Below are 16751 nucleotides of genomic sequence, written 5' to 3'. Positions count from 1 at the left end.
AAGCCATGTCTTTTCAGCCTCTTTGAGGCTGGAAGAGACTTTGGGGTTTGAACTCTGCCTTAGACCTACTCAAAACAGGGTCAACAGCTGGTAACGGGGTGGTGGGGCAGTGTCTAGTTGGATTTTCGATATCCCCTACAAAGGAGACTGCAGAAACTTGTGGAAAAACAAATCTTGCCCAGTGTATGACAACTCACAAAGTAAAAACTTTGTTCTTGTGTTTAGGAGGAATGTGTTTCATTTAGAGCTCATTGTGTCTACTAGGTACCACTAAGAAGGTCCTAGCTCTGTCTTTTTTACTCTGCCCCATTAATTATTTGTACAGACTGACAGTATTTCCTCTGAGCCTTCCCTTTTCCAGACTGATTCAGTTCCAGCTCTCCCAGACTTCCCTCATATGTCAGATTACACAAGCCTTTAATCATCTTTGTGGTCTTCTGTTGGACTCAGTCCATAATGTTTGTGTCTTTCTTAAGCGAGGGAGCCCAGAACTGAACACAGCACTGTAGATGTGAATCATAGCTGCTGGGCAGAGGGTCACTTCTCTTCAGCTGCTAGCAATGTTCTTTCTAATGCAACCTAGTACTTGATTGACTTTCCTTGACACAAGGGCAAAGTGTTGGTTCATTATCATCTTACTGTACATCAGCACCTTTTCTGCAAACTTGCTTTCCAGTCTGCTGTCCGGTCCCTAGAACATAAAATTATTCCTTTTGTGCCCTCCAGTGCAGCCCTACACATGCAGTTAAAATCCCACTAAGCCTGTGAATATGTGGCTACAGACGCTTAATGCAGTATTTCTCTATTTGGTAGCTAGTTGGGTATTCTTAATTTCCCTTTTGTAAGTTCTCTCCCTTTCTCTTTAATTTTTGCTTAGAGCGCACAGTTAGAGTGCCAAATTATCTCCACACTGACCAGAACAAAAGGAGTGCAGCTAGACTGTGGAAGAATGATGGTGCCTCTGGCAGGTTCTCTACTACATCATGATGTGACACTGTCCCCAGATAAGGACTGTTCCAAAGTACTCTCATTTTCTAATATGCATGTGTGCTGTTCTGCTTTTCTACCTGCTTTAAAGTAAAAGCCTTCCTTTAACAAACTTAATACCTGATCAGGCTCTCTGCAGGCTGGAGAGATGGTATATGGATGTTTTCAAAACTGAGCACTGCTAATTGGCAGAATCAGTTTGGCCAATTTGCCTTCTGTAAAGGCACTCAACTCTTCCCCTACCTTTTCCACGGTGTGGCTTCCCCAGGCCTTGGTTCCAGGTACTGTGCGGCCATGAAACTCAAGCTGTAATTTGGGAGAAGGAAAATATAAAGCTGTAAGCATTAAAATAGATCTTCTGCTATGGAATTCTAACCATTGCCACTAAGAGATATTATGATGTATTATATATATTTTAGTAGTATTTTCTACTTTTTAAAAGCAATGCAAGCAGTGGAAATGAAAGAGCTGCTATGTTTCGTATTTTAAAAACACATAAAGCCAGCTTATAAAGCCTCCCAAACTGAAATTTTAATCTACATTATTTTATGTAAATATCTGTGTTTTAAAAATGTGTTATTTACATAATAGATCAATAACTCTTTAAGCCTCTGACAATACTGGACTTCTGTGAAGTCAACAGAAGCGTAGTTTAGAAGGTATATGCTATTTGAAGATGCAAACCTTTATATATGCCATAGATAAATGTATTTATGCTATAGTATGTGATTGGATAGATCTGTACAAGGGCTGCTCTGAGAACAATGCCTGTTGTACTATAGTGGCCCATTATATTATAGGTAGATGATGGTGATATAGTAGTAGAGGTTGAATCTTCCCACCGATATCCCATTACTTGTTGCAGTGTGACAGATGGCAGCAGAGGGGCAGTCAGACAAAGTGGTGTCTGACATGGATGTGTGTACGAAGTAGAGATATGCTGCTGAATTCTCCCATGTGAAAAAAAAAAAATGCACCCATGGATATTCACTGGCACTTTCTGAATGTTCATGGAGACCAAACAGTGGATATGACTACAGTGTGGCAGTGGAGACAGTGACATGATAGACAAGGCTAGATGGTCATTCACAGCTGTTACTCCATGAGAAGACAGGCATCTCAATCAGCTAATTTGTGTGAGTTGGTGGATTTCAGCCAGGGAACTGTGTGTAGAGCTGAATATCAACTTCATTGTATTGGAAACGATGGTTGCAGCATTGGAATACTGCAAAGTTTGCAGCAGATGGGTCCCATGAATTCTCATGCAGGAGCTGAAAGAACACTGTGCAAGTTTATCAGGGTCTATTGAACAAATACAAGGCTGAAGTTCACAGTTTCATGGATCACATCATTACCATTGATGAGATGTGGTGTCACCACTATGAGCCAGAGTCAAAACAGCGCTCAGTGGAGCAGTGACATGTGAATTCCCCATACTAAAAAAATTCCATATGAAGCCCTCAGCGGGTAAAGCAATGTACACTGGCTTTTGGGATAGGAAAGAAGTGATTCTTTCAGATTTCTTGAAACCTGGACAAGCCATCAACTCTGACTGCTGCACTGTGACAATGACTATAAGCTGATGGCTCGATTTTCCAGAATCAGGCCAGAGAAGAAGACAGCCTTTCTCCTGCAATGTGGTAGCACCATACCCCCTACCAGTTTGAAAATTGTGGAGTGCACTGCCAATCTGGGCTGGACTGTCCTGCCACACCCACTGCATTTCTGGATTTCACGCCTTCTGACTTCCATCTGTTTGGGCGCACGAAAGATGAACTGTGTGGCAACATTTTCCCACTAATGGTGCCATCACAGCAACTGTGAAACAATGGATTACCTCTGCTGGTATAGATATTTACAAGCTCAGCATTCAGCAACAAGTTCCTCTTGTTGGTGAAATCACACAGCTAATAGTGGTGACTGTGTCAAAAAATAGTGTTGTGTAGCTGAGAATTACCGTCAGAGAAACCTCGTATCTAGGGATATATACAAGTTTTGATGGCTTTTATTATTTATTCAAAAGAATGTAGTTGATCTGGAGAAGCCATTATAGTCAGTTATGCATATCTGAACTTATACAGTTACTGAAAAGGGAATTTCCTGATATAATATATGAAGTCATTAATTTCTGAGACACAAAGCCTTTGCATTGTCCTTAGCAAATCACTGAAGCAGTATTCTGCTCTCAACCAGTCTCCACAGTGCAAATGTATCTTACTATATGAAGTATTTGTAAAAGTGCAGGAGAGAAAAATTTCCATGAAGCATCAAATTTTGTTACTGTCAACATCATAACTGCTTTTTGATTAGCAGGTTCTTAGGTTATTTTTTAAAAACTTTTCTTTAGGAAATATAATAATGGTTTGGGATTGAGCTAAAATAAAATTGCATAAAGAGTTCATTTTTGTTGATTTCACACTGATAAATTGTGTAGCCTTTTTCCATAATGAGGAAGATTTGTTTTTTTGTTTTTAATTTAATTAAAAGAAATATGAGAAGTGAATTATCTTTACTATATCAAATGATTTTGCAATACTGTCTTTGTAACCCCAATACCTGAGAATCAGGTCCAATTCCTATTGATGACCTCAAAGCTGCCACCATTGTAAAAGTTTGTTCTTCAGTAAAGCTTTAATCCTGCATGATTCCCTTAAATTATGAGCTCTAAGGACACTGATGACAGTTGCTGTTTTTAATCTTCACATGTGGCTAATAGGATACTTTTTTCTACTGCAATCTTTCTTTTTAGCTTCTTTTTTAATAGTTTTATTTTCTCTGAATATAAGGGTTCAGATATCATTGATACAAGCACTAAAGTATGTATCTTCATTCAGCCATGCAAGGTTTCTTCTAAAATTGGAGTTTCTACAACAAACTTTGAAATGAATTCTTTGACTTGTACTGGATCTAGCTATGATATAGTCAACATTCTCCTTATTAGCTCATAAAGTACTGTGTTTTGGATCTATGTGGCTAAAACTATGATGATTACACACCAGTGACCCCCCATCAATATATGAGGTGTCAACCCGCTGCAGCCAACAGAGTTAAACTGTGGTGAAAAAGTCCATCTGTCTTAGTCAAAAGTGAAAATCTGTTGCTCCAGAGTAACAAATGGTGTGTGACTTGAGTGCTGCTGATAGTGTATGTCAGATATTAAATATGCTTAAGGAACCTGTGTTGTACAGCTTTCTCCTAGTACGGGTGGTTATGATACAGCCTTGATATACTTGTTGTAAAGAACTGAATGATTTACTATTTAATATCAGCTTTTTATTTTTGTTTTTAGCCCCTTGTGAAGCCAACACTTTCTTTTGCCACAGTAATATGTGTATTAATAATACATTGGTCTGCAATGGACTCCAGAACTGTGTGTATCCTTGGGATGAAAACCACTGCAAAGGTAATGCGTAGAATTGAAACCGTCAGTTTATCAGACACATGGAATACAGCATGTTCTCCTTAGTTTCTTGTTAAGTATGTATCAGGTTGATCGAGGCTCATGAAATGTAATTCAAGGGCAGCATGCATCAGACAACAGATTAAAATGCAGAGCTGAAAATCTTTGTGGATTTTGCTTTCAGTGTTTGCATTTGTTTTGTTTGGTGCTTGTTTGTGTTTGTTATATCCTTCTGGCAGGCTTTATGACCGTTTGGTTTCTGTACAATATAAAAGTTAATTAATAGTAATCTTTTGGTTCCTTTGGTATAGTTGCCTATGCGGTGGAGTAGCATATGCATAAGCAGGTGTCTGCTAGCTGCATGTCATGCCAACAATAGCCCAGGTGGGCTAAAAGCAAACAACATAGCTGAACTGAAATTAGCAGCATTAAAAAGCATCCAGATCCATTTGTAATTGCCTAGTGAAATTGAAGTGCAAGGATAAGCACAGGCATCATGTCTGTTTCATAGGCAGGAACTGATATTCCCAATCAGGTGTTGACAAAGTTTCTAAATATTGCTCTATATCTCCATAGAAGCCAGCATCTCTGTTGTCTTCATAAGAAAGAGCTTAACTAACTTGCATTGTAGATCCAGGATATGGTCTGCTGCTTCTTTTTTTTTCCCTCCTCTGCTACAGCAGATTTGTTCCTTAAAACATGAGTAATGCCAAATTTAGGAACCAATCAAGAAAAAATTCAGAATTACTGGGATTAGCCATCAGCTTGTGAGTCTGCTGAAGTCTGTAAAAGCCTGACAAGCAGTGCAGCAGGATAAAAAATAAATGAAATCATGTTTCAAAGGAACACGTCAAAATTGTGACATCAAAAAATATTCTTCAAAGAAATAAACAACCAGGGAAGAACTGTGCTTCTTCAGCACAGACGAAAATAGAAAACCTTCCCCTCTCTAATTTCCAGAGTGATTTTCATCTTTCACATGCCAAATATTTTTTTGTTGGGCCCTGTGCTTGTATCCCATCCTGTTAGATGGTTCCTGCAAAAACAACTGTTTGCTGCTCCATTGCTTTTTCTAAATCTGTTCTTTCCCTACAGACTTTGTCAGTCAGTTAGAGAAACCCCAAATGGATCTATAAGAGTAGGCAATGGGGAGTACTGAAAAGTTCATTTTGTGTATCAAGAAGATTATAAAGAGCTGGATTTTATCATTTGGGGGCCGGTGACTTTCATTTCAAAGGCTTTTTATTATGTTCTCTGGTATGTTTTAAGTTGATAGAAAAATAACACTAGTTAGGGTATTGAAACTTAATCACAGTTGTCAATTTTGATGTGCCTGTGAGAAGCTGATGTGACTGCTTTCAGCTTGGCTCTGTCACTGTCTCAGGTGTCATCAGCTGTTTGAAATTAAATAACGGAAGAACATACAGAACACTAGAGTGATTTTTTTTTCTCTGTATTATTTTGTTGCATATTTTTCTTCATTCTCAACACCAAATTTTCTGGCCAGCTTCTTGGCAGACCTTGAGTAAAGCATCATAGCTCTGATCAGCTTTGAGCATTTATACATCTTTTGTAATGTTCTGGAAAGTAATAGGTCACAAACAAAATAAATAACCTGCTCTCTTTTTTTTCTTTTCTTTTTTCCCCTTTCTGGAAGCTCAGTTTGAATAGCTCTTCTATTTTCTCCTACTTAGCTTTTCATTGACTATCAACAGTCCCCAGTTAGCCCATAAATAAACTCAAAAAAGTTCCCAATGCAAAGAATTTATTTCTAGAACCTGTAAAGACTTGCTGTTTCATTAATCTTAATGTTCCACCTGCATGTATTTACTGGAAAAAAGAGTAAATAACGGAAGTTTTGCATCTGACGTGGGGGCTTTAGCAGGTGAATAGAGTTCAGAGATGGCACTAAATCCATTTATTTCTTATTGTGGTTGCTTTTTCTATTAAACAAGCATATAAATATTTCAGCTAGCTAAGATTATAATATACCCTGAACAAAGCACTAACCAAGTGTGAGGCCAGTTGGAGGACCTACGTGTTATTTATTTGGTTTGCACAAGTACCTGATTTCTTCCTTTTCACTTTTCCCCAGTAAGACCAATTATGTGAACTTAGACATAATCTAGGCGTGGCTTTGCAGTGATCTGTGAACACATTGTGGCTGTTTTTAATCTTGATATGAAATTAATTCTGTGTTTTATTTCTTTTCTTCATTGCACACAGAAAAAAGAAAAGCTAACCTATTGGACCAACTCACCAATACCAGTGGGACTATAATTGGGGTGACCTCTTGCATTGTCATCATCCTCATTGTTATCTCTGTGATAGTACAGATCAAGCAGCCTCGTAAAAAATTTGTCCAAAGGAAAACAGACTTTGATCAAACAGTGTTCCAGGAGGTGTTTGAGCCTCCTCATTATGAGTTATGCACCCTCAGAGGGACAGGGACTACAGCTGACCTTGCTGATGTTGCAGATGACTTTGAAAATTATCATAAACTGCGGAGATCATCTTCAAAATGCATTCATGACCATCACTGTGGATCACAACTGTCTAGCACTAAGGGCAGCCGTAGTAACCTCAGCACAAGAGATGCTTCTGTCTTGACAGAAATACAACCCCAGCCTGTAAAACCCCTCATTCAACCCGTGAACAGGAGAAATATCCTTGTCATGAAGCATAGCTACTCACAAGATGCTGCAGATGCGTGTGAGATAGATGAAATTGAAGAGGTACCAACCACAAGCCACAGGCTGTCAAGACATGATAAAGCTGTTCAGCGGTCAGTATCAATAGATTTTTGATGAAGACTGTTGTGTAAGGACTTGATTGCCCAAACATAGTCACTTTTTTTTTTTTTTTTTTTTTTTTTTTTTTCTCCAGTAAAGGCATATTCTTTTATTTCTCTGTTTATTGCTTAAATTTCTGTTTCTTGACAGCACATGCCATTTGTTATCACTCGCTGTCTCTCATCTCTGCTCCAGTTTCATGGAGGCTTCTGCATCTCAGTTTCAGCTTTCAATCCAATATCTTTCTTTCACTGTTTTATTTGCATGCCCACATGCGTGCACACACAAGCCAACAGAGAACAGGTACATTTTTTTTTAAAAACCAAAGATTTTATCTAATTTTAGCTTTTGAAATAGCCACATGCATACGGTTTCCTTGAAACTGAGGTGGCCTTGAATTTTGTCCACTACTGGTCTAACATTTCTAAATCAATGCAACAACAACAAAAATACATTTATTCATTATGGCACATGACAGAACAAGGAGACAGGCAGTAAGGAAACCCATGAAATAGTATCTTTTATGAAGTGAGTGACAATATTTGCGTAACATTAATGTATGTGTTCCACTATCACAGTGTATTTTTTTATATAAACATATATTAATTATGAGACAGTGTAGCAAATAGAGAATGCTCATATATTTACATATAAGAATGTAGTTAAAAAAAATCTTTTTAATCAGTGAAAATATCAAGCACGATATTTTTAATAGAAAAGTTAGGTTATTGTATACTGCACTCTAAATGACTGTAAATATGAACTATTAGAAGTTTACAAGTAGAGAAAAAAGGAAAAAGAGATATGAACCATTTATTTGGAAAAGCAAACAGAAGCTTTTTATAAATATTTGTGTTTTCTCTTGCATGCATTATTTATGCACTTCTTGTGACTGTTTACATGCTCTCCATATTTTCTTTGCACATTAAGGCATTTCTTTCTCTTAAAAAGAAGTTATCTTAATCTAATTGCATGCCAATGTAAATTACTTCATGAATATTGAACAGCTAATCAATATGTACTCTCTATTAAGTATCTATATGCATATATTTCTTTTTTTCTATGCAAACATTATTATTTTGAATGAAATAGCCATAACATTCCAGGTTCTGCCTCATTGGGTCTCTAAGCAAACATGAGTCTGAGTACAACACAACTAGGGTCTAAGAGACAAACCTGAGGTAAGTAAACATACCTGTACAACAAATGAACCATCTGTTGCATTTCATTTTATTTGTTATATTGTTGAAATGTCTGTTAGTTCCCACTTTATGCACCACCTCATAGAAATCTTTGCATAGAAAGAGATGTACGTTTGAATACAGAGAAAACTAAACATCAGATAAATGATTAGTTTAGCACTGTGAACTAAAACAATAACTATTAAATTCTTATGATTGATTGTAGAATCAGCTATGTATAATCTTTCATCTAAATATAACCTGCATTCTAAACACATCATGAAAAGAGATGCTTAGCGTGGCTCCAGTGTTTTACTAATTTTTTGTTTATGAAAATAAAATTTAGAGTCTTGCTATGTGAAACTATGTGAAATTCATCAGTCTAACACATGCCATGAAGATAGGAAATACTTGTTTTCAGTTTATTTTACTCTTTAATCTTGTTAAGTGTCAGGGGAAAAAATTATGGGAGTGCAGATAAATTTAGAAATTCTTTAGAATTAATGTTAATGTTGGAAATTAAATTTTATTTCTGAGCCTTTTCCTAGGCATTTAATTTTATGTAATTTCTTATCAACTCTTAATAAACACCACCTCATTTTTGTATATTAAAGTTATAGTTGTTAGTCTGCCAATTTATGTATGTCTATATGTATAGACATATATATGCATGTACATGTTTACATGTACGTGCATCTATACAACAATTTCACTGAGAGATTCCACTAATACTTTTTTTTTTTTTTTTTTTTTTTTTTTTTTTTTTAATTCTAGTAGTTTAAGTGAACCTAGAGAAAACATGTTTTAACCTTTTTTTGCTTTCAGAGAAGAAATATTTATAGAGTCATGTGAACTGAATGGAAAAATCTATAGTGAATTACTTCAGCTGTCAGAAAGAGAGAGTGGACATGTTTCTAATTTCATTTCACTGCCTTTATCCAAACCTAAGACATTTCTTACTTCTTTAGCAAAAATCCCCATTGCACAATAATATGTTTCTTTTGTAGTTTGGTTGCTGGCCACCAAGTGCTCCTTAGTTTTTAAATACATTTTAAGATTTGCTGCAAACTTGAAGAAGAAGTTAGATCCTGGCTTAGACTGCCCCTACTTTATTTTTTTTTCTTAGATTTATTTTGTTTGATATATTTCTTTTTGTCTGTTATCTACATGTATGTTGTGTGATATGTGGAAGAAGAGTTACACTGAACTTTTGTTGTATGTACATTGTTTTCATTATATAGAGTTCTTGAGAATAGTGCGCACCTGGGTGATTTTGAACATGCTACAATGAAATGTGAAACTATGGACCTTGGAAACACCAGCTAGAGGTTTTATGGACTCTCTGACCAGCTATTCTCATATCATGACAAAATTCAGCAAACAGTGTTGAGTAAAATCACTAGATGGCAATAAGACTTTCATCATTATGCTTATCAGTCCTTTCTCTTTTTCTATTTCTCTCTTCTTTTCATTGCAAGTAAAATTCCCAATTTCAGGAACAATTTATTAAAATCAGGTATTTAGCAGCTCATCTTCAATAGAAATGTTTGTTGGATAAGCATCTAGCAATATGGCTGAATTTGACATTGAGAAAATAATCTGCATGTATGTTACTGAATATTTGAGTTGGCAAAAATCTCTTTATTAGACACATTGTAAAAAGCATGCATTCACAACTGTTGCTGTTACTGTTCCATTTCTGTGTCATATGCTTGCTACTTGTAACTTTTTATATAAAGATACATAAAAAAATGTATAATAATTTCCTACCTTGAGTTTAATGGCAATTTTTTTTTTTTTTTTTTTTTTTTACTAAATTTACAAATCTTTTAGCATTCATGAGTTTAAACTGTTTAAACTCAAAGCTAGCTCTTAAGAACATGAAACCCCAATACATCAGAATCAGCTGCCTCTCATCCCTTATTTATTTTGCATCAGCCTCTTCAGATTTGAGCATTCAGAATACACAACAATGAAAAGGTTTGTGGCAACATTTTGTTGTCACAGCTCTGCACTCTTAACTAATTTATTTTTCCGGCTGTTAATGGGGAGTTTGCTTCAGTGCAGCATAGCAGGTGATTTTTACCAGTTATGCAAATATTATGGCTGCACTTCAATTTTAGAGATGCATACATACGCTACATTCTCATACAAGACAAAGTGCTATCTGTAATTCAAGCCATAAACAGTAATAACCAACATTGGAAGCAAACTTCTGATGCTAATTGATTAATGAAATATAGTAGGTTGAAAATTCAAAATTAGGTACACTTGAAAAAAAAATTATCGGTTTAAGAACTCAATAACCTTGCATAAAATCATAGTATCAATTAGTTACCTTCTAAATTCTGTCTAAAAAGAAATCTCATTTCTTTCTTAAACATTTTGTCATTCATAGTGGTTTGCTAGGTTTAATACTACTGTTACGTATTTCTGATAAATATTTCTATTGGGTTTTATTTTATTTTTAACTGGGAAGAATTCCTTGGGTCTTCCCAAAGTATAAAAGGATGGGGAAAAAGAATACCCGAGGCTGAAAAAAAAAGAAAGAAGGAAAAAAAAAGAAGTATTTTATCATCTATTTATATATATGCTACATACTTTACATAACAGCCAACACAGAAAATTTGTTTTCTTCGAAACAGATTATTTTCTGCAGATACATTTTAGGAATTACATGTGATGAAGAAGATTTCCTATATTTTCATGTATATTCAGCATATTATACAGAATCTAATTTTAGCCTGATTTATGAAAAATACTCCCTCTCCACTCACTGATAGTCACTGAGCCATTTGTAAGTGGCATAGATCCTGAGCATGTGTTAATTGTACGTTTTGAGTATCCATTTCGAACTTCATACACTTTGGTTTTTTATTTCTTTTTTCCTAATCTTCCAAACTCTATTTCATGATAATGTTTTTTGTCAGTGCTGTGCTTAAAATGGATGCAACTATGCATCCATAGAAGTAGGAAAGACTTGCTGAAAAAATGTATATACATGCACACACATTTTTGTATATTTATAAATATTTGCTAATCTGACAATGTATAAATAAATATATAAGGAGAAATCTAAATATGTGAATTTAGCTCTGAATTATATCTGCCACCTAGAAAAATACTGAAGCCTTGGGTTTCAAAGCTGCTATACATTTAAGTGTCTAAATCCCACTGAAGCACAGAGCTGGTCTACTCTCCACTATGAACACAGGAAAATCCAATTTATGATTTTTTAGTGAAATGCTGACTGAGAGAACATAACTGGAGAAGACGTGGGCATTAATGTTTATGTAGCAAGCACATCTCTACTTTCTTAAGGAAAAATTAGTTGCATCAAGGAATATGAATGCAAAATGCTAACATCTGTGATAATGCAGCAGTTCAAGCAAAACAGTCAAATTATACAGAGGAAACAGTCAAATTATAAAATTATTGGCTAAAGAAATAAACAATTTCAAACCCAGTTTAAATATTTGAATAGGAAGAGTAGTTTTGAGAGATTTTATTCTGCGTATAGTCTGTGTAAATAATATCCACTATATTACAAAAAATAATGATAGATTTTATTTGGTGTTACATAACAGTAAGATATCTTAATCTGATATATGAAACTCATCACATTAAAACAAAGGGGATTGTTGCTGAAAATATACAGTTTGCCTTTCCTATAAGCATTTTTTACTATCATGAAGCCAGTTCTTTCAAAAGCAGAAAGCAGTTCAAGATTTTCAATTTCAAATAAAATGAATCTCACAACTGGTATTCGAACACAGATTACAAGAAAAGTTTTACCAACTCCATACCTTCTTCATTCTATGGAAAGGTTTATTTTATTGAATTAACATAACTAATGTGCTTTGTCTGACAACTCAGTTAACTAGTAAACTTAATAAAAAACTGAGGATTAGATGAGTTGGGAATTATAGCTTCATGCGTTTGACCTCATGTTTGCCTAATGCTAAAACCAAGACCAAAAGTCACTAGAACATTTTGATTTGACTGGTGGATGCAATGTGTGTGATGTATAGCCATGCTCACTGTATGCTCATTTCTTACATATTTGTTTTAAAGGCGAGTTTTTGTAATCATGGTGCATAGTCACATTACTTTTATCTTTTTCTGTTCTGACTTTCCAAGCCTGTAGTGTTATGTATTTACTTTTCTTTTTAGGTAATGTGTGAACTACTCCTACTCATTTTTCTTCAATGCAGGAAATACATTTTTTTAGTCTTCAAATATTTTTTCTGCATCAATATTAAAAAATCCCAATAATTCCTTTTCATAAACCATCCCAATGTAAACATATTCATTCCTTTCCTAATTTTAACAACAGCTGGGGAAAAAAAAAAATGAATCTGAGAAGCTTAAGTAGCTTACTCTTCTGCTTTTATCCATTTTTTTTTTCTGGAGATATTCTCTTGAAGCAAGTAGGTATGATTTCCTTTTGGAAAAGGTTTTCTCCTCATAAGAGATTACTGGCACCCAACTAAGCCAGAAACAAAGGGAAATAACAGAGCAAGGAATGCAAATGAAGTGTTGTAATTCACAACCAATCACAAATTTGCAGACAACACAGATAAATTGTATTGCCATCCAGTAAATATACTGTCCATGTTCAAATCCAAAAGGGAACTATAATACTTAAGAATACTTAATAATTTTCTTGTCTTCTACTTTCTTTTTGTGGAGTCTCCTGGCTACCACAGAGAGGCACTTGAGTTAAGGGAGGAGAGATGAAGACCTAAATGATAAAAAGATGAAAAACTGAACCATTCAAAACTGCTTTAAATATTAAAGTTTCTATCTGATCTTGGAGTCTCATATCTCCTTACACCTGACTTAGCATTTGATGTGAAGTTTTTGACTCAGGTCTCCACTTCTCTTCCTTTTCATCAGTATCATCTCTCTTTACTCTGATGGTCATTTTACCTTTCTCACTATCACTTTTCACTTCTGTCCTCATTTAATTCAGTTTTGATCCCTTCTCTCCTCCAAATTCATAGAAAATGCTGAACTCGTGTTAGCTCATTGGACTTCCACCTGGCTCTTCTCCATTTATCTCATCCAGACCCATCTTAACCTTCTCTTGTCCAGAAGCAGCAAAATGAAAACGTGATCACAGCATATCTTAATTACCATTACTCTGTACAGAACAACGAATCTGTTAAGATGTATTGGGAAGGACTGGGGCAAAGTTTTACTGGGAATACTGTTTTTTTTCTTAATGATTATGCATCAGTGTTGTCTGGGCCATATACCTCTGGGCTGGCATGCATGTTTCTGCAAAAACCATACTTCAGTGTACTGGGAAAAATAATCTCATCTCCACCAAAATCTTCCAAAGACATCTGTACCATTGTTGAACCAAATTTTGCTTAAAGCACTTCTATGTTTTCTCCCATGCTGTGTTTGTAAGAGTATGTTCCTCCACACAACATAAATCACCATTCTAGCTTCCTTCACATGTATAGGAAAACAAATTTGTGCTGCATAGCCGTGCAAATATGTGGCATAACAAAGCTGTCAGCAGTGAGGCAAGAACATCAGCTACCGGGAGAAACAGGAGCTGCTGCTTCCCCTTCATTTTCTTTCTCAGAAAAAGGATTCAGAAAAAGTTGATCTGGAATCTCTAAGTGTCATCACAGGAAAAAGGGAAGCTACCAATCCCTCCAAACAACAAGCCACAATGAGAACAGCCCAGCTGCTTGTGATAAAAAATGGAAACAACGCTATTCTGGTTTCATTATCAAAGTAACAGGCCTGACCAACACCATGTAGAAATATTGCATCTCTTCATTCTCAGAAAATGGAAGACTGCAGTGCAATCCTGTTTTATTCCAACCGGCGAAATTCCACAACTGTGAGTACTAATTTGCCATGCTCTGGAAAGGATTTAGTAGATGCTTACACAACTATAGGAAGACAAGAACTTACTGGGTCTATAGGAAAATTCTCATGCTGCCATATGCAGAATGTTCTTCAATATCAAATTATTCTGTCCTTTTAGGCTTACTTTTCTTCAGTACATTCTCCTCAGCTCCAGTGAGAGATACAGTAAACATATTCTACTATTTATAAAGATATGGCTTCATTGGAAAGTGGTTATTTGGAATTTAGCAGTTATTGGATGTGAAATGTAGCAATGGTGTTTGTTGAACTGATCCTAAAACAAAAAATTTGGGGGCAGGGGGTTGCACAAATCCTCAATGATGATATCTGGTTAAATAAACATCCAGCTGTAACAGCTGAATCTGCAAATGAAGATACCTTGCATATGAGGTTTTGCTAATACAACTGCAAGCTGTAATTCATGCCCTATTCACATCTTAATTCTTGATCCTGCTTTGCTTTGTTCAATCAAAATTTTAATTACAAAAAATCAGTTTGTTGGAAGTGAATGGCTTTCACTGCCTTTAGTGATGAACAAAATGCAATTTACGTTAGGGATAAACTACTTCAGTCCTCAAATTTTTGCTAAGTGCTCAAGGACTTTTCAAAGTCAGTGACGATATAGGTGAGCTGCACATTAACAAATCAGTAATTCAAAGAATCCTCTATGAGTAATCGACAGTTGTAAGTTAGAAAATAAAGTAAAACATTGAAAGGGAGCATAATAAACAGAAGAAAGTGATTTTCTCAATGACCAATGCAACGACGACAATTTTAACAGTTACAAGACTAAGAGATGGAACATTTCATTACCATGCAAATACAACCCTAACCCCTATCCATATAATAAATTTAAGCAAAAGGAACAATGGTTTTCTTTGATTCAAAGGTAGGTTCTTGTATTTTGAGTATTCCTTGCCAATGGCAGACATTTTTAATTCCTTTACAACTTTTTCACTTCCACATTCTGCTGAATGTTTTGGTAGAAAAAGCATCTGTGGGATGACATGGTTTGATATTCTGAGTGTATCTGGCACCTTCTTCATAATGAAATGAATGTTACAGCTTTCTTGGAATGAGGAATGTATTCAACTGTGGCCTAAGTTTCATGGTAATGTTCCAAGCCCAGACACTTGTGTTATCATAAGAGGGTAACTTTAGTAACATAACATTTCTTCTTAACTTTTAGTCTATTGGTGAAAAGTCTACAACAGCATAGGCAAATATTGAGCATTTTGACTTAGTTGGTAATAAAGAGTACTATTACAAAGTTCATCATCACATTGGTGACTGAAAAAGAGTAACTGGGAAAACTTTCAGTTCTTGTCAGAAGGAAGAAAAGTTAATGTGACCTTAATGTTATAAGAGCTTGTTTGTTCAAATCTGCTTTTTTCTCCCAAAATCTAGCTAGAATTCCTAGTTTTACTTCTCTTCCTCTTTTTTGATGCAAACATGCTTCTGTCAAATGGATGACTCAAACGAAAAAAATATTTGTTGTGATATGATATAATACAAGGCTTTTTTAAGAAGTGCTATCAGATTTCATTAGAGTTTAGCTGAGTCACTTAACGTACTGCTGGAAAATGATTAGATCCAAGGTGCATAAAAACAAACATAAGAAAGTGCACTAGAAGATCTGCATGATTTTACTTCTCTCAGCTTTTATTATTCAACTTGCTTTGATCAAAAGATGAATCTCAATAGCACAAGCTTTTCTGGAAATCACTTAACATAAACTTTATGCAACATGATGTTTTAAACACACATCTGTTTGGAGTATATGGAGAAAAGAAAGAGAACTATTAGGAAATTTTTGATGGTTTGAGAAAATGAACGTTTCTTCTACCTCTTAGGATTAGTTGAACAGACTTTGTACATGTTCTTTCTGTTCATTGGTTGCATTACGATGAAAAATATATCTGAACATGAGGCTATTTTTTTTTTTTAACTGTAAGCAATATGGTTTCAAGCTTCTACACACTGAGGGGGATGTATCCAGTAAAGTTACTAACAAAAATTCTTAGCTTCTTGGCTAATTTCTGAATCAGGATCTTCTCATACAGATGAGAAGATTCTCACATTCTCTGTGATGGTGAGCTCACCACTCTTCGTTGCTGTTGACACTAAATGGAATAATGATACAGATATGGTGGTCTTTGTTGCCTATTTTGGTAGCAGTGTAAATCCTTCCTCTAGTCATGGTGATAATAATAGAAGTTAGTGAGCATTGGAGAACTTGGTCTAGTTAAGCCTCATCTATAAAGACATTTACATTGTCTGCATATGTCTGTATAATTTAACAGTTAAATTGGAAATAGCTAATTAAATTTAAAATGAAATATTTTTTATTTTATTTTTTTAATTTTATCTCTTCTTTATTTTAAGTTAACATATTTCTAATATTTAAAAAACATAAATTCATATTACATTCAAACACCCTGTTGGCTGCATTCTTCAGAAACATTTATATCTCAACTATTACTTTCTAAATGCCATGGT

At 35.2% G+C, this 16751-nt stretch overlaps 1 protein-coding gene across 1 annotated transcript in view; it reads left to right on the top strand.

The window, feature by feature from the left end:
- Positions 1 to 8346, top strand: part of NETO1 (neuropilin and tolloid like 1) — a 60650-nt gene extending 52304 nt beyond the window's left edge. Inside the window, exons 8-10 of the mRNA XM_042840095.1 lie at positions 4277 to 4390; positions 6614 to 7172; positions 8286 to 8346. Coding sequence (XP_042696029.1) covers positions 4277 to 4390; positions 6614 to 7172; positions 8286 to 8346 — 734 coding nt within the window. The remainder of the gene's footprint in view (positions 1 to 4276; positions 4391 to 6613; positions 7173 to 8285) is intronic.
- The last annotated feature ends 8405 nt before the right edge of the window (positions 8347 to 16751 follow it).

Source organism: Centrocercus urophasianus, unplaced genomic scaffold (assembly GCF_019232065.1).
Source record: "Centrocercus urophasianus isolate 14NV4802_14NV808 unplaced genomic scaffold, USGS_Curo_1.0 seq_11, whole genome shotgun sequence".
Classification (NCBI taxonomy): domain Eukaryota; kingdom Metazoa; phylum Chordata; class Aves; order Galliformes; family Phasianidae; genus Centrocercus; species Centrocercus urophasianus.
The sequence above is the reverse complement of the archived record's forward strand: the minus strand, read 5'-3'. Positions and strand labels throughout refer to the sequence as shown.